This window comes from Hemicordylus capensis, chromosome 1 (assembly GCF_027244095.1).
Source record: "Hemicordylus capensis ecotype Gifberg chromosome 1, rHemCap1.1.pri, whole genome shotgun sequence".
NCBI lineage: Eukaryota > Metazoa > Chordata > Lepidosauria > Squamata > Cordylidae > Hemicordylus > Hemicordylus capensis.
The window spans coordinates 44,668,972-44,693,453 of record NC_069657.1 but is presented as its reverse complement, the minus strand read 5'-3'; the positions used below and the strand labels follow the sequence as shown (position 1 = coordinate 44,693,453).

At 42.6% G+C, this 24,482-nt stretch overlaps 1 protein-coding gene across 50 annotated transcripts in view; it reads left to right on the top strand.

Moving 5' to 3' along the window:
• NRXN3 (neurexin 3) overlaps positions 1-24,482 on the top strand; it is a 1,829,497-nt gene that overhangs the window by 1,540,878 nt on the left and 264,137 nt on the right. For all 50 annotated transcript variants that reach the window (XR_008306051.1, XR_008306106.1, XR_008306104.1 and 47 more), the window contains one exon: positions 17,698-17,869. Coding sequence is in view for 45 of the 50 variants with exons in the window: in XM_053245247.1 (XP_053101222.1) it covers positions 17,698-17,869 (172 nt within the window). In the remaining 5 variants the exon portion in view is untranslated. The remainder of the gene's footprint in view (positions 1-17,697; positions 17,870-24,482) is intronic.

The following is a 24,482-nucleotide window of genomic DNA, read 5'->3' as shown; positions in this document are numbered from 1 at the left end:
ATATCATGAGAATGTAGGAAGAATTTATGTGGTAAACGTTCCATAGCACTGCATGGGTGAAAGCACCATTATTATTAGCAATTATAACTCATTACCCTTTCTGTGCATAGCTAGCTTGGGAAATCAAATCTAGAAGTTTTCTAATCGGATATGGGTTATTAATTAGCATTCATAAGTTTAAAAAAAGTATTTGCTTCATTGGCATACCTCATGTTTATACAAAAAGGAAAGTCACGGTTGTGGAAGTATTAAAATGTGATTTAATGTTTTACAGGTTTTTTAAAACTGCAAATTATTGACTGCAACATATTTCAGAGCTATTGGAATTATCTAGGCAATATTTGGTAGCACTGGCCTGAACACTATTTTAGTGCAAATGGAAAACATCCCTTACAACAAGGATCTTCAACCTTCTAAAAACAACTATATCCCTTTTATCTCAAAACTTCAGCCTAGGTACCCCATCCAAGCAGCCAAGAATTGTGTCCCCTAGAAGTAAATTCTCCCAAAGTTGGTGGGAAATAAAATATAAGCTAAGTGAATCTGCCCTGGAATCAAGTGAAAATGAAGACCCAGAACCCTAACTCTACACTGTGGCTTCCTTCCTCCTGTCATCCTCTGGAGCCTTGTGACCAAGGCTCCACAACATAACCCTGACCCGACTCCACCTCTTCCTCTTCCCAATTTGTAATCCTCGTAATTATCATCCTCACAAGTTACTCCGCTTCAGTGTAACTCATCCACCATCTTAAATTGGGGTGGATGGACATCATCACAAACTACGGTGTTGAGCCATCCCTATGTGCCCCTACATCTGCAGCAAATTGGTTCAAATTGGCTAGGCAGTTCTCAAGTTAGCCCACTTGCACCTCAAATGTTCATGAATCTGCCCTCTTGAATCAGGGTAGATGGCATCATTACTAACTACACCCTTGACACGTCCCTATGTGTCCCTACACCTGTAGCAAATTTGGATAAATCAGGCGGTTTACAAGTTAGCCCAATTGTGCCTAAAATGTTACCGCATCCACCATATTGAATCGGGGTGGATGACATCATCACAAACTATGCTGTTGAGGTGTCCCTATGTATCACTCACTACAACTGTACCAATTGTTTTTTAATCACTTAAACAGTTCACAAATTAGCCCACTTGTGCCTCAAACCCTCACACATCCACCACCTTGACTCGGGGTCGATGATGTCATAACAAATTACACCACTGAGGCATCCCTGTGTGTGTGTCCCTACAGCTGTAGCAAATTTTGTTCAAATCAGTTAGGCAGTTCACAAGTTAGCCCAATTGCAACTTAAATGTTTATGCGTCTGTCATCTTGAATCAGGGTAGATTACATCATCACAAACTATGCCGTTGAGGTGTCCCTACAACTCTACCCATTTTGGTTCAAATTGGTCCAGGCTTTGCGAAGTTGATGGGGGCAGGGGACACACACAGAAACACAGAATGCTGAATGATCTCATAAGCTTCCTTCCCTTAAGGAAAGTAGGCTAATAAGGTAGACTGCCGCAACAGCCACTGGAGGGATGGTGTGCTGGGGTTGGTTCGGTTTCATGCTATTAATGTGTGACAAATTAAGCCCTTACATGCTGGGCTCTTTTCCTAGAGAACAGCTGCAGTGGGATCTGGATTGGGGGTGCAGCATGAGGGAGAAGGGACTTAATCATTTGATCCCCACACCACAGTCCTGATCTGAATTTTCCCCATAGGAGCTAGTTGCCATGTGCCAGGGGGAGCAATCAGGCAAGGGCCAATAATGTCCTTACTGTAACATTTAGTTTGGCCCCTAGAGTGGATTTGCATGCAGGGATGCAAACAGAAGGAAAGCTTGAGTAGCAACTCCTCACTTTAAAAAAAAGTGTGAGGAAAGGAAAGACACTTTGGGGGGGAGATCACACAAACACACACACACACACACATATAGGGGATACTTTTTAATATGCAGAGAGAAATGCTGTTCAACAGTTTGGGGAGAAGAACACCTTTGGAGGGAGGTGAAAAGGTAACACTTTGGGGGAGTTTAGTAAAATAAGGGAATTCAAATGCTTAGGGAATCTGGACACCAGAATGATTTGTCCATGAAGTCATCATTCGACCTCTGCATGTTGTTGTCGTCCTCCCCCTGAGTATTCAAACTGTGAGGCCAGCAGCTGGACAGGGGATTTGGAAAGCAGGCATGGCACTCACGTGCGGCATTTAGGAGGTACTTGACCCTTGCCAGCGCAGCCTCACCAGCTGCCACACATTCAGCCAGCAAGCTGCTCCAGATTTCTACACAGAAATAGAAGCTGTACGGCAGCAGTTTCCTGTTGCCGTTATTGCCAATCTGGACATAACCACGGGACACTGGGAACTGAATGCAGGCCTCTGAGCAAAAGGGAAAGACACAGGGGATGAGGAGGTGAAGTCACCAGTGTGTTAGACAAGCTTGCTACCTATATTACTATCCTGCTTTGCACACCCTTCTTCAAGCTGTCGTCTTTGCCTCATTTCTTATCCTCATCCTGTGTTCTTGCCAGCATATGTTACCACTCCTGTCCTTCACTTGCATCAAGCGGGACTGAAAGCTAGTTAGAGCCATTCATCACTCTTATCTCTCCTCTCCCTTTGCATTTCATGCCAGTGACCTGATCTACTTTAAATGAGTTCTCCCAGTCAACTGGGCAGGCAGGACAACTTGACAGTCTGGGGTTGGAGCAGGTGGTGAGCCATATTACGGTCACGTTTGTCTGACAAGGTCAAAGAAAGGTCACCTTTGTCTCTCTGACTCTCTGGGAAATGTCCAACCTTCTAAAATTCAAAGCCGATTTAATGTGGCATATATTAGTCGCTTTTCTGTCCAAATCTATCATTGGGTCAAAGCGTATCTGTATATGTTTTAAAAATCAGGTCTGATTAAAAGGCGAATTTCCCCCCAGGAAATGAAGAACAATTCTCTTGCTTTAATGGTATTTTTGTTTTGAAGTTTTTGGAGGAGAGTTCTAAGAATTAGTTGAGTGACACTTATGAAGCAGCAGCCTTATTTATATGTATCCCCCCCCCATGTATCTCCATTAGGGATGTGCATGAACTGGTTTGGAGGCCCTTTTACAGTTTGAATGTCCAGCATTTTGGCCAGTTCAAAGGTGGGGGGGATCTTTAAGGATGGGGGAGGGTGCTCTTACTCCTCCCTCCATGTTTCCCCCACCAGTGCTGTCTTTTAAAATGTTCTGGTGGGGCGGCAGCGTACCACCTTGCCACCCCAGTCCAAGGAGGCACTGTCTGAGGTACGCTGTCACCCTGCTGGACCATAAAAGACAGCGCTGGTGAGGGAAAACACAGTGGGAGGGGTAAGAACACCCTCTCCTCTCCCATCCTTAAAGATATCCCCACCTCCCTTTGAACTGGCAGGTGCCAGTTCCGTGCACACTACTCATTTCCACAAGCCTGAGGAAGCTAACAATCAAACATACATTAAAATATATATCAGAAATTTAATAATGAGCACAGGGACACTATTAACTCCCCAATGCTCATACAAGCGTTTTGCTTGTGCCAACAGCTTTCTTACCAAAAACTCTCTCATGAGCTGAAATGCATGGTACAGAATGGATGTTTTTCTCAGTGGGTTGTGAAAATAGATGCTGAGATGCCCAGACTAGCTATTAGAGCAGCAGTGTAGTCTGAAAACTACAATGCATAGTTAGTAGCCCATTTCTGAATTCACTGAAAAACAAAGAGGATGGCTGAAAAAGGAACTTCAATTGAACTGTTATAACGTGCTTGAATGAAAAGGAAAATGTGCAAGTAATAACACAAATGCAGGATTTTTAATGGCCCGGTTTCGTGTTCTTGTGTGGTGGGTCTGGCATATACTCTTTGTAATGTTCGGAAGGGAGTTGCATATCTATATCTGAAAGTGCTGCAACTTGGGGCTCATATGGACAGAGAAACTGAAGCACCTGCAGCCAAGTGTGAGGTATGTGCAGACTTGGGGTGACTTGTAGGTATGTTGATGTTCAAAAAATCTGCAAGGAAGAGACACAACTGCTGCCATTTTAGTAATGGGATGGAAGGCTCACAGGCTCAGAGTGTACAGCTAATAGAACTCAGTGGAGTGGGGGAGGAAGGCTTGAGTAAAAGGGCACCCCTTCTACATTTGAGGGGGAAAGCTGTCTAATGGTCTCCACAGAAGAAAATGCTGAAACTCTGTGGCTCCCTCAGCAGTCAGATAACACTAGCCCATTCACATGGAATGTTGAATGGGGCAGAGATTGGAATCTGTTTATGTCCAAATGCATGAAACTGTGGTTTTGTGGCAAAAGCAACCCATGGTTTCCCTTGCCAAACTCCAGTTTGAACCTTGGGTTTGTAGTGAGTTTTGCTGCTCCAACCTGAGGTTTGCAGGTGGCAGCATTACGTCCAAAAGCAAGTACCACCATAACTGGGTTTTCATAACTGGGCTTGCCAAAGGGAAGATTCACATTGGGGGATGCCGGCTTTCCACTGTGTGTCTTGTTTCCCCGCTCTGGCAACCAGAAGAGAAAGGAGATGGGTATGGAAGGATGTGCACTGTGTGTTTTGTTCACCAAAAATAAATCAATAAATAAGTATATTCACAAGCACATGGAGTCGCGGTGGCATTATAAACCGGGCAACCTGATTAGAACGCTGCAAAGATAACAAATGGCAGGGCAGTGATAGCCAGTGTTGGTTTTAAAAGGCCGCCCCACCCAGGACTTCCTGAATAGCTCTGCTTTTATTTATTTATTTATTTAGGTACAAGAAAGTTGGGGAAGGGAGGCCGAGCCCCTTCCCCTTGGGTAAAAGTATGCAGTCTCTGGCATTACTCATGAGAAGAACTATCCTGGAGTACAAGGGATCTTGCAGAATCATTAATAATGTGTGATGATGCCCCTTCTTCCAAGGACTGTTCTCTTTTGTGAGTGAAAAACTATGGAGACAGGCATGCAGGCCAGATGGCAGATGCTGCCCTACCTGATTGCTCAATACAATCAAGCCGCGAGGATGGGTACCCCAGAAACACTTTCCCCTCTCTTGGGAACTGTCGTGATGAAGCAGTCCAAGCAGTCCCTCTGCCAGTCTGGTTGTCCATTCGCACATATGCATGTTTGCGTTTGCCTGGTATGATGACCCTACTTTGCTGTGATCACTGATCATCGAGGCTGCGGTCCAAACCAGGAAATTTGAATGAGAGTAAAGATCTTTCCCCGGTCTCAGTGTTTCCCTAATCTACCCACACAGTCCCGCCCAGACACATGGAGCATCAAATTATCTTTTGGTGCATCAAAGGCTCCCCTGGAGAGGAAGAGCTCACTGTGCAAAAGTTCTATCATTAATCAGAAAGTATGGGGGCCCCACACAAGTGGGGCCCCCTTGGTTTGGATTGCCTACCTCAGAACTTGTATAGGGTGGCAGCCATTGGCCACAATCTTCAAGGGGGCAAGCTGAGCACAGTCATGCCTTTTAAGAATGGACCGTCCATCCTCAGCAGGGAAAGGACATATAAATCCCTTTTAAGAGAGCACTAAAAACCTATTTATTTGGCCTAGCCTTCCAAGGCTTGTAAAGTGTTGTTGTTTTTAAAGGTATTTTAATTGATTTTACACATTTTTGAATTGTTTTTATATTGTTTTTAGCATTGTTTGAACTGTGGGTTTTATGTCTTAACTCTAGAATATTTAGAGCTAGATGAAAAGGAGGTGGGACTGAGCACCAAAGCCCCCCTCACAAAACAACAGAAAAAATGGGGGTGGGAATTACACATACAGTAAGACCCAAGTCAGAGGAGGGTGGCTAACTTTGTTTTTCACCATGGTCAGAAAAGCTCGGGTAACATATGCACCTCAGAGATATAGAGATATAGTTTTGTTGTGATTCCATTCTAGTATGTTATAATTTTAATTCATAGACTGATGTCGATTGAAGAAGGGTTGCTTTAAGAAATGGGGAACTGTGTGGAGGGTGAATTCATCTCTTTTGGATTATGATCTGAGCTTGAGGACATAGGAAGCTGCCATATATCAAATCTGACCCTTGATTTATCTAGCTCAGTATTGTCTGCACTGTCTGGCTGCAGTGCTCTGAGGTTTCAGGCAAGAGTCTTTCCCTGCCCTACATGAAGATGCTAGGGAATGAACCTGGGATCACCGGCATGCTAAGCAGATGCTCTACAACTGAACTATGGCCTCATGCCCAAAGAATTTGGGACTTGAAAGGTTCAGCTTTTGTTTTAGTTAGGTTTTTATGAGCCTCCAAAGTTCTTCTCCAAGCTTGACTCAGGAAAAAAAATCACCAGCAGTTCTAGCTCCAACACATATTCTTTGTTGTGTTGCGGTCCATTTGGCCTTAACAAGATGTGTTTGTCTAGCATGGGAATGTGTTTCCTGGCACATTGCTGGTTCTGTATGCCATTCAATTGTATAAGAGGCCCTCCTTATTCATGATGGGTTCCGTTCATACCTATGGAAGCGAATACAGAAATTGTGGCTAAAGAAACCTTACCCCTATGGGAATCCACACACAAAGGCTAAAAAAGTGGAGGGGGGTATAAATAAGAGAAATAAAGTACTGTACCTTGCTCCCTAGGTCCCCAGCAATGTCCCTCTCAAAAAACTCCAATTCTTCCAATTTTTGTGTGAAAAATCAGAGGGTGTTTTGGGGGGGTGGGGGGGGAGAGAGAGAGAGAGAGAGAGCTCTACAAAATGGCTCCATGCTGCCTTTGGATCAGAAATGCCATGGGAAATGACTCCAGAAGTAATTTCCAGTGGTCCTAAAGCTGTGGGTGGGTGAATTTTTCACCTATTTTTTCACCTGTGAACAAGGAAACCAGGTCTTTAGGACCTCACCTTAGATATGCAAAACCGTGGTTGCTGAAACCACAGATGACCACCTGTATGTGAGTAAGAGTACCTGACGGGGCTGTAATTGTTTCTTATCGGAATTATTTTTTAATGTTTATCCTTGTCTTTTGTGCTTTTATAAATTTCTTGAGACTGTAAGGTATCCTGCACATCTTCCTAAGATGGAAGGGCAGGATATAAATTTTAATCATAATAATGTTCACAAATGCATTGTTAAATAAAAATTCTATGTCTCTTCTCAGAGAAGACCTTAAATATAATTTCCTGAAAAGCAATGATTGACCTGTTTGGTTTGCTGAAATGGACTGATTATATGCTGTGATCATTCAAGTAGCTGTATTTTTCTTTATAAATCATTCCCTTCAATCACCTGACCATTCTGTTGATTTTTCCACAGACCCCCCTAGTTTGTTGATATCTGTCTGTTAATGAAACGTCTGGCAGTGAATGCAATAGCCCAGCTGTGGTCCTGCTGAACCACACTGAGAGCCCATTACATCCTCTCTCTGCTGTAGAATTCTTTGGAGTATGCCTTATATAATTATACTACCAGTTCCATAGCTCAATAAATTTCTTTAGGAAGAAGGGCTGAAAATAGTTTGCAGTCCAATGCGCAGCTTACAAAAGCAAATTTCAATTGATGAATCTTGTCAAAAGCCACTTGTCCCCTGACCCTCTTTATCCTCCAATATTGCAGCTAATTGGCCTGTGACAAAATGATATGCATGTTTACCCATCCTCTCTGGCACTAGATTGTCTGTCCTCATAGAATTTCTTCCAGGCGAGTGCTTTATTTCCCCACTCCAGACTATAGGCCGATACAGACAGCTCAGATTAGCTATTAGGATGCATCACAGATCCACTGCCATTATTCAGACATCCAGCAATTGTGGTGGCCATCTTAATCGAGTTGCCTAGCACTTAAAGCATTGTGCAGGGGTTCAGACGTCACCTGTAAATATAAGCCTGAGTGTGTTTTCACCAACTGCCAGTTCAGCTATTGTCAGCTTCACCTGCCAGGAATGGATGGATGGATGGATGGATGGTACTAAAGCCCTCCCCAAAGCAAGTGATGTTTTCTTTAGGTGAGCGAGCTTTTTCTTTCTCCTGGTTGCCTATGTTCAAAACAATGCCACTTCTGGTAGCATTGTTAGCTTGCTTTTCCATACTTCGAAGACAAAATTATTACTTGAGATTGGGGATGTATCCATCCATCCATCTATCCATCCATCAATCATTGGAACATAGGAAGCTGTCGTATACAGAGTCAGTCCATTGGTCTATCTAGCTCAGACAGTAGACTGGCAGTGGCTTCTCCAAGGTTGCAAGCAGGAATCTCTTTCAGCCCTGTCTTGGAGAAGCCAGGGAGGGAACTTGAAACCTTCAGCTCTTCCCATCCATTCTTGTGTTGATATTTATAAGCCACTCTTCTTCTGAAAAGCTCCCCTCCCAGTGGCATACAACACAATAATTAAAATTGAACATTTTTACATAGTAATGAACAAAGCATCATACTAGAAAGAAAGATGTGATTGGAAGCTTAAGGTTCAATGGGATAATTATGGCCGTCTTTGGACATAACGTGAAACCTTGGGTTGATGAAACTGAGGTTAATTTCCAAAGTCAGGAATAATCCTGCAGATGGTTGAGCAACTGAGGTCTGGCAACCTCCAGCTTCTGGGCAGAGAAGGCCCTTCCTCTTCCTTGTCTGCCGAGGCTGAATCCCAGCAAGCTACATCGCCAGACTGTGGGCAGGGTATCAGTAATGTGGCTACCACTGTGCACAATATTTGAGGGGGTGTGCTCACTGCGATCATGGCTTTTCAGTCTTCATTGTCATCCTTCGGTAGTGCAAAGACATTTTGACCCCTTCCTCACATCACTTGCACCACTGCATTTTCAGGAACTTCCAAGTTACACAGTCATGCAGAAACACATTTATTGACACCCCAGAATGGCAAGGGGTACTTCAAGACAGCAGTGGGATCTTTGGGGATACACACAGAATGGCAACTAAGAACTTTAGGCTAGGGGTTGGTGGCTTCTTGGCTGGGTTGCTGGTAGAAGGTATGGGGCTTCAGAAAATGCCCCATGACACAACTGCTCAGGTGCTCCCAGAGCGTGGGGTGAATCTCATGGAAATGATTTGCTGATGGGTTTCCTAGGAGATGTTACCTGCCTGGAAAGATGGCACCTTGTGAAGCCATGTGCCCCCCCCCCACCACCACCTTGGCTCAGGAGGAGTGACCCATGTTCTATGTATCCAGACTTTGAAGAAGGGGGGTGGCGCTTTCTGCACTTCGTTTGCAGCCTCTGCATTTAAAAGGGCTGTGGTGGGGATTCCCCACCATTAGTTATCCTGGTGCTGAAGCATACTCCACTACTAGGAGGCAGTCTGAGAGCAGCAAGGGAAATCTCCCTGGCGGAATCCACTCGCCAGCCATGGTTATCAATAAACAGCCAGAAAAATGTTTGTTTACTTAATACTATGAGGCTCCCTGCATTCCCCTTGTGGGGGTCCTCTTTTCATCTCCCTGGGGAAAGACAAACTGTCTTCACCAGTTAGGGAAGAAGAGACTTGGGCCTCCCTTCCTCCCCCTACCCCTCAGAAATAGAGGATTGGACCCCTCTCTTCCCACCTTAACTGTTTAAAGATAGATTGACTGCACCTTGCGATCCCACCCATGCCTGTTGGGGACTCCCCCACCCACCCACCCACCCTACACAAACATCCATTCTGTTTTAGGTTGACAAAGAGTGAAAGGTGTTCTTAGGAAGGAAGGAAGAATGAAGGGAATACTGGTCACTCCACTCCAAAAAAGGCTTGTCCCTTTCACAGTTACCGTTCCTTTGCAGGAACACGTTCTACCACACCTGTCAGGGATGCCTCCTAAACAGGGGGCTAGGCTATACATCTGCAGACATCCCTCTATACAATTATAGGGAACCCTGCAATTCCACAGTAAATATACAGGTAATGTCCGGCCATGGAACACACCTATGGTAGTGTTGCCCGGCCAGACAACGCATGGAACACCTTTAGCAGAATGGGAGACCGAGCAGATGTATTAGATCAGGTGTTAGGCAGCTGATCGGGTTCCCTGCCCAAGTACCTATTCAGTTGGAAGCTGTCACAATGTTTCCTATAGGAATGGAGGTAGAGGTCCCTTACAAAGGAAGGCTGGGGGAACTGAGGGTGATCGAGATGTGTGTGTCAAAAATGCATTCAAGTATTAGATTGTTAGTGGGGATCAATGTGTGTGTGCAACAAGCACCACAGTGAAGAGTTTTCTCAGACCTATCCTGCGGTCTCCATCTTATTATTCTATCCTTTTTTGTCAAAGAAACAGGGGAGGTCCAAAAGACAAAGGGGAAAGCTGGCTGTCTCCAAAGCATTTTTGGCCTTTTAAATGAAGGAACTGTAGGGACGTGGCATCACTTTTGCCAAGCAGTGGCAGGAGGAGAAAGGAGGCAGTGAGGGTAGGGCATCAGCTTTGAGAGGCGGCCTGCAAGAAACGTGGTCACCCTAGAACTGACACATTTGGGGACTGCTCTGAGCCAGCCTCTCAATGGTAGTGGGAACAGCTTGGGCATGGAACCCAGGTTACAGCGATGGCAGAATTCAGACAACATGGTGCCGCCTCCAAACCTCAGTTTTCCGCAGCAAAACTCACTACAAATTGAAGGTTCAAATTACAGTTTGGGGTCAAAAATCAGCCCAAGATTGGGTGACAAAATTGTGGTTTCACGCATTTGGGTGATCACAAAGTCCAACCTCTGGCACGTTTACCTCCTTTTTGGTGTTGTGTCCGAAGGGGGCTACAATTTTGATTACTCATTGAAACAATGACAAAATGGGAGACAACTGTGTCTCCCATGGGGTTCAAAATCTGTTGTGATTAAAAAAGCCCCGTCCCATGTCCCAACCAACTGTATCTCAGAATGTAGCAGGACATGAAGCAGAGCTGCCACTGATAACCTCAGCAGGTATGCAGGCAGATGTGGAAGAAAGTGACCCTTTTAATGCCACCAGTGGCCACTTCTGATGTCCATGTCAGGCATCGTAGGGCTTGAATTGGGTGCCCTGCAGATTAGGTACTGATCATGCTCTCACCATAGCCCTTTGTTGTGACAACAGTAGACCATCTGAGGGCTGGGCTGGGGATTTCTTTCTGCTTTATCCCCTGCATTTTGCCTTGGTTTCAATTTTTTGTTGTAATTCTTTTTGTTTAAAAATGTGTAAAACCTTTGCAAGCAATCCTGAGTACCAGTGGTGGCTGAAAAGTGGAATATAAACATTTTACATAAATGAGCATATCCATGTGGCACCAGGAACGTGGTTAGAGGAGGGAATTGCAAGAATTCAAGCCAGAATGCTAACATCATAGAAAATAATCTTCCTGACCCTAAGCCAGCATGAATGAACCTTGCTTGTATGAATTAGTCATACAGGCCCTGCTCATGCAATCAGAAAGGGGATGCACCAGGAGTGTGTCCAATATAATATTCTCGAAGATATATCCTAGATCCATCCTGACATGTCCCTTTATCGCCTAGGAGGGCTGTTCATCTGAAAAGCCCCTCTGCACACGCTCCAAATGTAGGTTTAAACAAGTATTCTATATATAATAATAATATATTGATATTATAATAATAATGATAGAGAACAAATTTGAAGAATTGAACTATGTGATCACTAGAAATGTGGGGCAGCTCTTGCTGAATTGTACCACTTCAGACTGAAAGTGGGAGAAATTGCATGTCTGAATGCTTCCCATCTAGCAAAATCCTTGCATACCAACAATTCGCATGTCAGAAAAGGTTAGAAGCTTTCTTCCTAGCTTTGTAAGTATGTGGAGTTCTTCTATATGGGAGAGCATACACATTTGAAATTACTTTCCCTATCTGCTGTTTCAAGTAGTACAGTCCAGTAAAAACTGTGCAACATGATTCAGCTGACCCTAGAGCACAGCTCTTAGTATGGAAAGCACCTTATGGTCATCTCAAACATTGTTATTGATATAAATGGGAATCTCAGAATGAAAGACAGTGACGTAGTCTAGTTCACACAGTGAACAGCTGACTGAGCCTAGGATTAGAAACCAAGTATCTTCTGTGCAGGTTTCAACACTATTGTAGAGAGCTCAGCTTTCAGAAGAACTGCAGACTGCTGACACAGACTGTGGTTACCAGCCACATGAAATGAAGGCAGACTCCAGCACAGTGCAGGACGCAAGTTCAGAGAAGCTTTATTCTCTGAGTATGTGATTTCAGTAGAGTTTGGTTGTAGTGAAGGTCTGAAGCCAGATCCTTATACTGCCAGAAATGTTGAGATCAGATCTAAACTTCAGGTCTTTTCAGTAAAACATTATACCTTTCAGATATTCCATCCTTCTCACAAGGTTAGGAGAAGCCTTAGTTCATGAAGAACGTTTATGCAACATAAAAAGAGTAAAACACCTTTGTGATTGCTGTTTATATTACAGTGTAGCAAAATGTTGCTTGTAGCAAATCCAGTTAACAGACAACTAATTTTAGAGCGGTCACTGAAATTTTGCCTAAAGAGGATTTGAGAGTTTTCTATGGAAGAGTCTTGAGAAAACTAGTAAAATTTCTTGGTGGTGGGGATGCACACATCCCTAGATGGTCACCATATTTTGCCTAAAGATGGCAATCTTAAAAGTTTTAACACAGTTGGAGTGTGTGTTTTTGCTCACGTGAAGCATCTGAGGAATTCTGAAAGAAGCTGAAAAGAGTTTCAAGGAACACTAGTGACATTTCAGAGAGGCTTTTCATGTGACCATTGCTGACATAGCCTTAACTACTTGCAATAGCTGCAGGGGCGTAACTATAATAGGGCAAGGGGAGATAGTTGTCTGAGGGCCCAATGCCTTGGGGGCCCCCCCAGAGGCAAGTCACGTGACTGACTCCCCCAGCCGCGCACTCGCCCGGGCTTCCTTCAGTTGTATTCATCCTCCAAAATTGATGTGAGTGAGTGTTAAGACCTGGAGCTACGAGAACTGCATGTCTTTCTCTAGTACCATTAAATTACTCGCATCGTCCACAATTTACAAAAGCTTTAAAAAAATAATTTAGGATGATGTTCTATTGTGGTACCTAGGAGAGAGAGAGAGAGAGAGAGAGAGAGAGAGAGAGAGAGAGAGAGAGATTTTACTATGGTTTTTTTACCACTATTCAGCCTCATTTAAGATTTCTTTACTTCATGAGTTGAGCTACAGTGAGTGGGGAGGGGGCATTTTAAAATCTTGTCTCTGGACCCACTCCGACCTTGCTACGCCCCTGGTTAGCTGTTTCTCAAGTACCTGGCAGAATTCACATAAATGGACTGGTTTTTGGCTACCGCTACTGTGTTTATTTATTATTTTATTATTTATTTTTCTATGTAAACCACTTTGAGAACTTTGTTGAAAAGCCATATCTAAATATTCATTGTAGTAGTCAGGTTTTGACAGAGATGTGGGCTTTCTGGAAAATTTTAAATTGCCCCCCCTCCAGAAAATATCCCCCTTATTTACATATATTTTACATTATTTTTCTCTTTAAAAATTACTATACACATTTTCTTATTGTCCTAAATAGATTGTGATCTGATTTGGTATGTTGTTTGACCTATTTGTACAGTAAAAAAAAAGGCCACTTCCACCTTATTAAATTTCCCTCACTGTATCTCAAATATGTTAGAAATGGAAAACCTTCCATGGAAAAATAAAATCAAGGAACATTTTTTTAAAAATCACCCCATGTCTTTGGTTTTTGGCTAGCTTCTAAGACTGGCATTGAAATTTCAAACAAGTGAAAATTGAAGTGAATTTCAGGGTTACCTCCAAAGAGAGTCAAGAATCTCCAAGGGAAGTCAAATGAGTTTCTGAAGGAAAAATGGAATTTCTCATTGGGGGTCTGAACATCCCTACAGCAGCTTCATGCCAACGGCCTAAGTAATTCTTTCTAGGAGATCATGCATGTCATTGATTAACATTGTATCTGTTCCAAATGAAGCAGTGCATTATAGCAAAATTATGCCAATCCAGTATGCATTCAGCTTTAACTAGTGTATCATACGGACAGCCTTTCATATCCTTTCTATACTTGCTTGATGAAAGAAGAGATGCATTTTCCCCCTTTTGCATTTGGGAAATAGTAATGAGACCTTTTACAAATGAAGCCTTTGCCAGCTGTTTGAAAACAGCTGTTTTTATTCAAGCATCATATGACCTTCCGTGCATTTGAGCATGCTTTCTTTTTGTCAAAGTTTACCAACTTGTAAGTACGTTTATGCTGATGAAGAATAAATACGGCATGAAGGGATTTCCTTGGTAGAAGGTGATTGGCCGATGAATAGCAACTGAGATTGTCTCCATGTCTGAGATGAGGGTAATCAAGCTGTTCGCTCAGCTTCTGCTCTTAGAAATGAGTTAAGGGACGTGAAGCAAAGGGTTTCACAGCTGTTGTAGAATCCAAACAAACACAGGGAGCTGAGTCTACATTTTTACCCTAGTTTATAAATAATTGAGTTGCTGGGAACTCACTGCTAGGATGATTGCTGTAATATTGTAGTATTGGTACTGATCAGATCTTGATAAAAGCTGTGACTGGGGTAAACCTTGCACATATTTTGCTTCCGTTTCAAAAGCTTATCCCACGTAGCCCCTTCACACTCTCGGAAATCCACTCAAGCCTTTATCTAAGCTTTGTAGCCAAAGCCTTTCCCAGAACATATTCAGGTAAGCCCCCTACTCAAGACGACCCAAAAGCTAAAGAGACAGTGAGCCCTTTCTCACAATCAGGGAGAAAGAGCTCCACGCTGCAGGGGGAAAAGCTTTAATATGCTTACCACCCCTGCAGACGATCCTTGTCTTCTGGCTGGATGAGTGGATCGCTTGCCCAGGCGTTTGCAGGCCAGGAGGCCCCCATAATGCACCATGTGAGTGCATGGCGGGGAAGCCTCCCAATGCACACCAGGGGGCTACACATGTGTAGGTGCCATGCAGAGTTGTGCAGCACAGTCACACGTTCAGTTTATTTATTTGTTTATTTATTTGATTTATATACATCTGACTCCAGAGGTTCCAGGCAGTTCACTAAAACAAAGACAAACAAGACAAGAATTTTAAAAATCCAACACATTTACAGCCATTAAAAAAGCGATTATTACAGCAATTATTTTTTAAAAAACATTCAGAAATTACAGCGATTCAAAAATCTAAACAGCAATTAGAAATTTAAAACTCAAAAAGTTTACAACTCAGCCAGTAGTAGGGCATGCTCATGCCCTTAACCCTAGCTAACATCCAGGGCTTCCTACCGGGTTTGCCACACCATGCTGCTGCTGGAGTGGCAAGGCTCCTGTCGGTTCTTATGGACAGGCGAAAACGGGCTGGACATCCTTAGCCCGGTTTTGCCTGTGTGTGTGATAGCCCCGGTATGTTTTACTTTTCCCAATCAAATGAAAAATCTTTTAGTTGTTCTTCAGAATGATGACATATTGCATCAACTGTTCGACATGGTTGTTAATTAACTTTCCTGCTGTGGAACATCTATATTGTAAGATGCTACACCTGAACACTGTGGTCCTAAACTTTACAAAGAGAGCAAACATCCAATTCAACAAGAACTGGTGTGTGATTTCAAGAGAAGGAGAAAGGAGGGGACAAAAAACTATTTCAGTTGCTTTCGTGAGATGATTTTGAGACATGTTTTAAGGGGTTTCTCTTCCTTTGTTTAAAGGAGTGGGTTAGGTTAGATGAGCAAAACTCTAGAGAGGCTCCGTAGTTCATGGAAGAGCATCCAGAAGATCATGATTTAATCCCTGGCACCTCCAGATGGGGCTGGCAAAAGATCTATCTGAAGCCCTGGAGATCCACTGCCTGTCCGTGTCAATAATATTGAGCTAGATGATCTGACACAGACTAAGACAGGCTCATATGATCACAGAATGACTATTCTGATGTTTGGAATGTAGAGAAGAAGTATGTGCATGCAAATGTGGCTGACCGGAGCTTTTAAACATTGAATCGTTCTAGACTAAGAACAATATAATCTTCATTTTTAATGTAAGTGGAGGCAAAGTCTGTTGCCTTTAGGATGACATCCCTAAATGGTTCTTCTCTGTAGTCGCTCCTGGGCTATAGAATGCGCTCCCTATAGACATTTGTGGGTTCACATCTTTACCAGCTTTTAAAAGAGCCCTTAAGACACACTTTTTTAGCCAGGCTTTTAACAATCTCTGAAGGTTTTAAATTTTTTTAATGCTGTTTAAAATTTTTAATTGTGGTACTATTTGAATGTTTTAAATTTTAATTGTTTAATAGTTGGTTTTATTCTGTTTTTATTGTGTTTCTTTTTGTAAACCACCTAGAGCCTTTGGAGTCAGACAGTATAGAAATAAAATAAAATAAATAAATAAAGTAAAATAAACGCTGGAATCAGGAAACAAGGAAGGGAAAAAGAGGTCTACTCCATTGCATTTATTTATTATGTATTATTTGGTGATCAATGAAGGCACAGCAAAATAATTGGCCTATGATGTTTGTCGGGTCTTGAGATATTTGTGAGCTTTCCCCTCACAAGTCCATGTCTATAATATCAGTAGTTCTAAATCCACTTCCTTCTAATGCGTAATCCCAGTTGAAGCACAGTCCTATTCCTAGGCTACTGGGGTTCCACTAGCATATTTCTGTCCCTTCATATGATTAGAAATGGCCAGCACATATTTGAATCAACCATTGTGGTTTGTGTGAGGCATACAAAATCAATGGATGACATACATATTCCATCCTATCATTTCTAGTGTGGTTTGAAGGCAATTGCATAATGCAGTAGCATGAAAGAACCAATTGGACGTGAGCAGGGGCAGTGGGATTCTCTTACAGGAAGCAGTGGCCCAATCTTTTCTGTGTGCATCCCCCTAGTTTTCAGGTTTCTTCTGTTAGCACTTGTGTAAGTAATTCTGGCTACAAAAAGCTGACTGTTGCAGTGTTGCTGTTCAGTTTAGCCACAGCCCAATAGAAAAGGCCAGAGGATGCTTCCCTTTAGTTCCATAGTAACTAGACAACTGGTATGCAAGTCATATTTCTACATTCAAATCATTTCGTAAAACCTCTCCCTGCCATATGTCCCAGTGCTATTTAGCCACTAGCAATAATTGTGGGGGATTAGATAACTACTGCTACCTATATGCTTGAGCGTAGTTCTCAATTATATGATAAACTTGTGTTTGGACCATACCATTTCAGAGTACAGGTATTTAGTCACATGACTAAATGCTCTTTTAGGCAAAACAGTTTCTTTCACACAGAAAACTGGCATGTCAGGAAGAGGACTTGGCTGGAAACCTTCTTCCTGCGTTTTCTACATAGGGTCCTTTTTGCGTGGTGAGCCCTCCTCACCTGCTATCAGAAGTACTATAGCCCAGACCATAGGGTTATCACCTCAGAAGGAACTTGGTCTTAGAGGATGCTAGTCATTGTGTTCTTTCTTTTTCATCACCAAGTGAACAAGGCAGCTAACAGCAATGTTTATGGATGACATACAGCAGTAAAAAATGGCACACTCTGTATTGGTCCAAAGTATCTCATAATCAAATTCAACTGAAGAAGTTGTCTGTTTTCAAATACATGTAACATCTTCACCAGAGCAGGCCCGTCTATAGTGCCTGAATGAGTAATGTCCAATTTATGAAGCTCTTCTCTAAATACTTGTGTTAGAGTCCATGGGTTTCTGCCAAGTTTTCATGGTCTTGAGGCTAGAAGCGTTCAAGCATTCAAATTGTATGTTTTCTTGCTCTTTTCTTTACAGGAACAAGGCAAGATTGGAGTAGTTTTCAACATTGGTACGGTTGATATCTCTATCAAAGAGGAGAGCACCCCAGTAAATGATGGCAAATACCACGTTGTGCGCTTTACCCGAAATGGTGGCAATGCTACTCTTCAGGTGGATGGATGGCCAGTGAATGAACACTACCCTTCAGGTAAATATCTAACCAATACATCTCTCCATCTCTTTCTCACTTAAGTTGATAAGCTAGGCCTTAAAAGAGGAGCTACACAGTAAATTGGTGAGCAATGAAAAAAAATCAATTCCGCTTGTGAGGAAAAAAGACTTAATTTGGATGTGGTTCAATGTAAGAGAGCTGAATTTTTCTGGTCATGTTCAACATGTTGGAAAATAAGGTATTGTGCTCAGTGACTATTATTTAAGAAGAAGTGTGGCACGTACATGAGGTGCATGTAATGTGTAAACAACCACTCCAGCTATGCTGAGGCCTCTGGGTATAATCTGATTCTGCAGAGAGTGGCAAAAACTGCATCCCACAGTCTTCATATTTTGGAATATTCCTGCTGATGTTTAATGAGAATTGGGGAGAAATCTTCTGAGTAAGCTGTTGTGAACTGCAGACAAAAATGGTTAGGCAAACTTAGATTTGCTACTTGTGGCTTTTCTTAATAAATAAGAATGGGATAAGGCACCGGAAGGCTGGGAAGGAGAGGTTGTAATAATATATTTGGTAGAAAGTGAAGGGCCAATTTGGATGATGTCCCCTCCTCACAAACTGGCTCATATGATAGAGGGGGGACATGTCAAGAGTGCACCCATCCTGACATCTTTCCTCCCAACATTTCTTTTTCACCTGGCTGGGCAATTTGTCCAAACCACCGCTCTACATGCAACCCAAATGCTAGTATTTTGGTCACATGTAGAGTGGTGGTTTGGATGATGTGCCTTGCTGTGCAGTGGGATGATGTTTAGATGTCTGGCAAAGAAAGTAAGATGGGTCCTCTCAGTGCTTCCCCCACTTCCTAGTCATGCAGTGCCATTCAAGGGGGAAAGTATTGTCCAAGCTGGCCTGAACAGGATCACAATATCTTGGATCATGAATATCTGCAGTGCTTGTTCTTCATGTTCCTGCTGAGGAAAACTTTCTGTAAGTGAAATTTGCTTGGCGTGTAGAATTTTATTGAATATCGCAAAGTTCAGATGAAATTTCAGTGTTAATCTCCTTGACTAAAATAAGCTTAGGGCTAAAAAGTAACAATATTTCATTCATACAATAAACAGTGCCAGCTACTGTGCTTGCATATTGGGTCTTCTAGGATTTGCCAATTCCCCTTTCTGTTAACTCCCCCCCCCCATTGCTCTGTATCAGTCCCACTCCTTTTTTTTTTTAATTAGCATTTTATTAAAGTTGCTGAAAAAAAGAATTTGCTGGATTGTAAATGTACGGCCCAACTCAGCTGGTGCAAAGAGGGCAAGAAGAAAATACAGCAATGTTGTGAGGAAAAAAGGAGGAGGGGCTGAGAGAGAAGGTGTAGCAATTGCCAGTGAAGGGCATTTTCTGCTTGCTGGCAATGTATTGAGAGTCTGTTATTAATTGTGTTCTACAACTAGCTGGTTGATTAATTGATTGAAACAGCATACTTAATTGATTTTTAAAAATCTTTAATGAGTTGACATCCCTAAAGAAAGAATTTGAGTAATTAGTGAAACTATATCTATAGTTCATGAACAATGAGTAGACCCTCTGTTTCTAAGCGTTAACTGTATTATTCTGTCTCCTTCCATGATATATTCTCATGTTTGCAAGCCAAAGCTACAGTGAATACAAAAGAATGCAGATGTATATGATGGCAATGTATACTATATTAGCAGCATCCTTCTGAATTAGCAAAGACAGGCTAGGAGATGTGTTATGACCTTCGCCGGGAACTAGACAAGGGGAGTGCGTCCCTGTTGGTTCTGCTGGACCTCTCGGTGGCATTCGATAGCATCAACCATGGTATCCTTCTGGGCTGCCTCTTGAGTATGGGAACTGGAGTCCAGAAGGTAGTGCTGGGGGACTCCTGCTTGGCCCCATGGCCATTGGCCTGTGGGGTCCCTCAGGGTTCGGTTTTGGCCCCCATGCTGTTTAACATTTACATGAAGTCGCTGGGAGAAGTCATCCGGAGACCTGGACTGAGTTGTCAGCTATATGCAGATGACACTCAGCTCTATCTCTCCTTGTCACCTGATCCTAGGGAGGCGGAAGATGTCCTGAATCGGGGATTGGAGTCCATGATGGGTTGGATGTGGGCTAATAAACTGAGACTGAATCCAGACAAGATGGAGGTAATGTTGATAGGAGATGTTGGTAATGTTGGTAGGAGAGCCAATTGGGATGAGGTGATTCTACCTGTTCTAGATTGGGTTGCACTCCCCTTGAAGGGGCAAGTACACAGCTTGGGGGTATTACTGGATCTGGCTCTGGTTTTGGAAGCTCTGGTGGAGGTGGTCGCCAGGGGTGCCTTTGCACGGCTTCAGCTAGTGCGCTAGCTGCATCCCTTTCTCGAGAAGGCAGATCTGGCCACAGTTACCCATGCCTTAGTCACGTCATGGCTGGATTACTGTAACATGCTCTGCATATAAAATGGTCTAGATCCTGGCATTATTTATGTTACACAATAAAGATGGGTCAGTCCCGTAAATAATTTCAGTTGATAAATCATTTATTTGTTTGTTTATTACATTTATATACCGCCTCATCCAAACGGCACAACAACAAAAATAAAACTCACAAATCAGTCCTTTAAAAACAATCATTACAAAACAATTTAAAAACAGCATAAAACCATTAACATCTGCCTGTGCTCATATTACAGAGTTGCCAAAGACTCATTCCCCTTACCTTTTGTGACAGTATAACCAGCTATTGTTTTTAGAAGACTATGGGCAAGCCACGGTAGCTAAGAATGGCCTTTCTACCTTTTATCCCATAATTTAAGTAAAGTTTTAGCATATTACTCAATCACATTTTAATAAATTGCTTATCCGCCATATCTTAACATAGGTGTATGTCCTGAAGGAAATATAAGACAACTTTCAATTTTGTAAGCAAAAGAGCTCCCTCTCTTTATAAGGAGGAAATGCCATCTTTAACATTCCTTATAATAGCCTCAAAACCAAAGAAAAGTCACTGCATCTGCTAATCAATCAATGAACGCTTTAGTTGATAACTATACTGATTAGAAAGACAGGTGGGAAAGAGAGGTGTGGGGGAGATAGCACCTAAAATGATACTGTTTATCATGCAGGCTCCAGCAGTGTAGGAGTTGTTCGTGAACCACTTAGTGTCAAATTATGGCACTCGGGAGAAATTCACAAAGGCTGCTGTGTTTTACTGTTTTTCCTTTGATACTAACACTTTATAGAAGCTGTAATTCCATTTCCTCTACTGATTTGATGGTGGAAGTGGTGTGCATTGCCACAAAACTCAGGTCTAGGTCAGCCTTCCAAGTGAAGGTGCCTATCAATCCATCCTAGATGATTAAGGGTAGGTTCTGACAGTTCTGTCCCACTATACAATGGTTTTTTCAACCACAATGCTCTGGGAATTCCAGTGGGATGAGTCCAATAGACTCCATAACTGTCAGATTTTTGGCAAGCAGGATTGTTAACATTTGTAAAATGGGGGCTGTAAAATCTATTGGACACTGCAAATATTATTCCACAAGAATCCCATCATGTGTCATGTAAAACTGAGTTCTCTGAAGGCTACTTCAGACGTTATTCTGCAGGCTTGTGGTACCCGGGGGCAGCAGGGTGAAGGGGGAGGAAGTCCTGCCCTCAACATGTCACTCATCCCCATGCCTCATCACTCACAGATCCAATGGGGCTTGTCTGAAGAGGGAAAAGCCCTCTCCATGATGGTGTGTGGACTCATGATTGCAAGGGTGGATCAATCCACTTCACAATTACAGGTTCGCCTGCCATCACGGAGAAGGCTTTTTCCTCTTCAGACAAACTCCGTTGGACCCATGAGTGTCAGGGCATGGGGATGAGTGATGTGGCAGGGTGGGACCTTCCTCTCCCTTCACCCCGCTGCTCATGTCAGGTCAGCCTTTAGCCCAGGCCTGCTCAGCTTAGTGCCCCCCCCCAGCTGTTTTTGTACTTAAACTCCCATAATCCCCAATCACAGTGGACAGTAGCCATGGATCGTGGGAGTTGTAGGCCAACATCTGCAGGAGGGCTGAAGTTGAGCAGCCCGGCTTTAGTCTGACATCCGAAGGAGCCTGCCCTTAAATAGGCCCTAAATAGGCAGCAAATCACCCCCCCCCCTTTTCTAGAGCCTGTTGCAGTCATTCACAGTCTACAAGACTCCTGAGAACATTAGAAAACTCTCTACTATTGCAGCTCATCTGTGCAGTAAAGGAACAGAGCATTCAGTTCATTTTCTTTGAGTTACTAATTTTTCTATGCCAATGTTTGATGCCATGCCTTAAAGGACCTATTTATATTCCATTTCTTCACACACATGCAATGTAACCTCAGTTACCCAAACAAATGACTGGTTGAGTTGGGGCTTCAAAATGTCTGGATAATTAGAGGTTCAAATAAGCAAGAGGACTATTTGTATATTGAGCTGTGGCAACATGGTGAGTGCACTGTGAATGTGGATAATCAATCAATTTGGATAATTTATGTTGGAATACTAGGGTCTGCTGTATCAATTGCTGGGCCTTGTGAACATAGGCATGCAATGAAACAGTCCATAGATATTGCAGGAGTTATTAGTTAACAACCCCAAAATATTTTATTACCCTACAAAGAAGTTTTAGTGTTATTACAGAAAGAAAGAAGGGAAGGGGGGGAGAGGGGGAGGGTGGGGGGAGATGCATTCAGCAGAACTTGAAAGAGCAATAAACAGAATTGTAATTTATCATGTTGGCCAATCTTTATAATATCCTCAGATCAAAACATTAAAACAGTTCAGTGGAATGTCGTAGATTGGCTTTGGCCTTGTGAAATATTTCCATGTGGTTATTAGCTTGTCCATGCGACTATGATGATCATGGGAAAGCCACCTGTACAATCCAAACTGTCAACTGAGAATGTATAATAACCAGCCCCTATCTTGAACACAGCACTGCTTAAAATTGAAAACCATCATATGTCCAGTTCTGCTCAATGAGGTTTCTAGCCTTTTGGAAATGCTTGAATATAGAGCCCATGAAGGGGCAGACTGCTGGGCTGCCATAGATTTGGAGGCTGCCTTGACAAAGAGCCAAAGTGGATTTCCTCACTCTGGCCATTTTCAGAACACACAGCAGGGATGATCAACTGTGTATAGGGATGGATGCCTGAGAGAGAAGATGCAGAAGATGAAACCGATGCTGGCGTATATGCAGAGGAAAGATACGTGACCCATAATTGTTGTATGTAGAACCCAAACGTTCTGAAAAAGGTTTTTTTGTGAATGTGACAACAGTATCGGCAACATCATATATATTGCTACAAGGCTGGAAGTTGCTCAAAGTGAATTCAGCATTAAAACAATATGGGAATTTAAATTGTGTAGGACTCTGATTTATACATCTGGCAATGTGGGGATCATGTCTTAATATAATAGTGGAATATCAGCCATTAAGACTTTTGCATTACTGAGAGCTGAAACATTTTTTATTTCCAGTTTTTTCCAACCATTCTGCACCATCTCGCTTTAGGGTATATAAAACAGGGAAAGAAATAAATAGTAAAGAGAATAAATTAGGAAAATATATATAGGGGAAATATCTCTCTTAAAGTTCCATCAGACATTCTTGATATTTGAAAGAGGCAATTTTTGTGTGATGGATTTCCCCTCTAGGCAGTTTTTGTTGTTGTTGTTTTTTTGTAAATAGCTGAAGAATTATTTTTGTGTGGAACTTTCTCCCAGTTGCTATAATATAATTATTATAATTATATTAATTCTTATAATTATATTATATAATAATATAATTATAATTATATAATTATATATAATTAATATAACATTAATATATCCCTAAAATGGTGCCCTTGAATAGCTTGGGCCTGACATTCTTCAGAAATAGTCTTGCTTATGTCCCATTACAGTCCTTAATAGGCATGTGCATGAACTGAGGTTCGTTCTGGCTTAGCCCAACCACGAACCTATTCAGCAGTTTGAGCATAGAGCAGGGGTGGCGGCGAGCAGCACCTTTAAAAGTAAGCAAGCAGTTCCTTACCTGTGTGACCACCGCTCCAGGCAGCTTCCTGCTGTGGTGGTGCTCCCCCTAGCAGCCCTCTCATGGCACCGGTGCAGCATCAGCATGCATCTGGCCTCTGTGCATGTAGAGAGCAGTTGCGGAGAAGAGCTGGTATCGCAGTAGCAAGCATGAATTGTCCCCTTTGCTAAGCAGGATCAACCATTTGGATGAGTGATTACATGAGTGCACTGCTGCTACAAGATATTCCCTTTAGGAAATGGAGGCATAGATCAGTGACAGAGAATTTGCTTGTATGCAGAAGGTTTACTCCCTGACATCTCCAGGTAGGGCTGGGAGAGTCTCCCACCTGAAACTTTGGAGAGCCACTGCCAGTCAGTGTAGACAGTAGTAAGTTTGATGGATCAATGGTCTCACTAGGCATAAGGCAGCTTCCTGTGTTCCTATGCATATGCCATTTTTCATTGGCACAGGTTTTACTTTTCTAAGAACAGTCCATTGACTTAGGTTGTGGGCTTTCCCAAAGGACAGACTGGTTCCATGCAGAATTGCCATAGGTGCTGAAACCTTGAGATACCTCTTTCGGTCTCTCTTCAATTTTCTCTT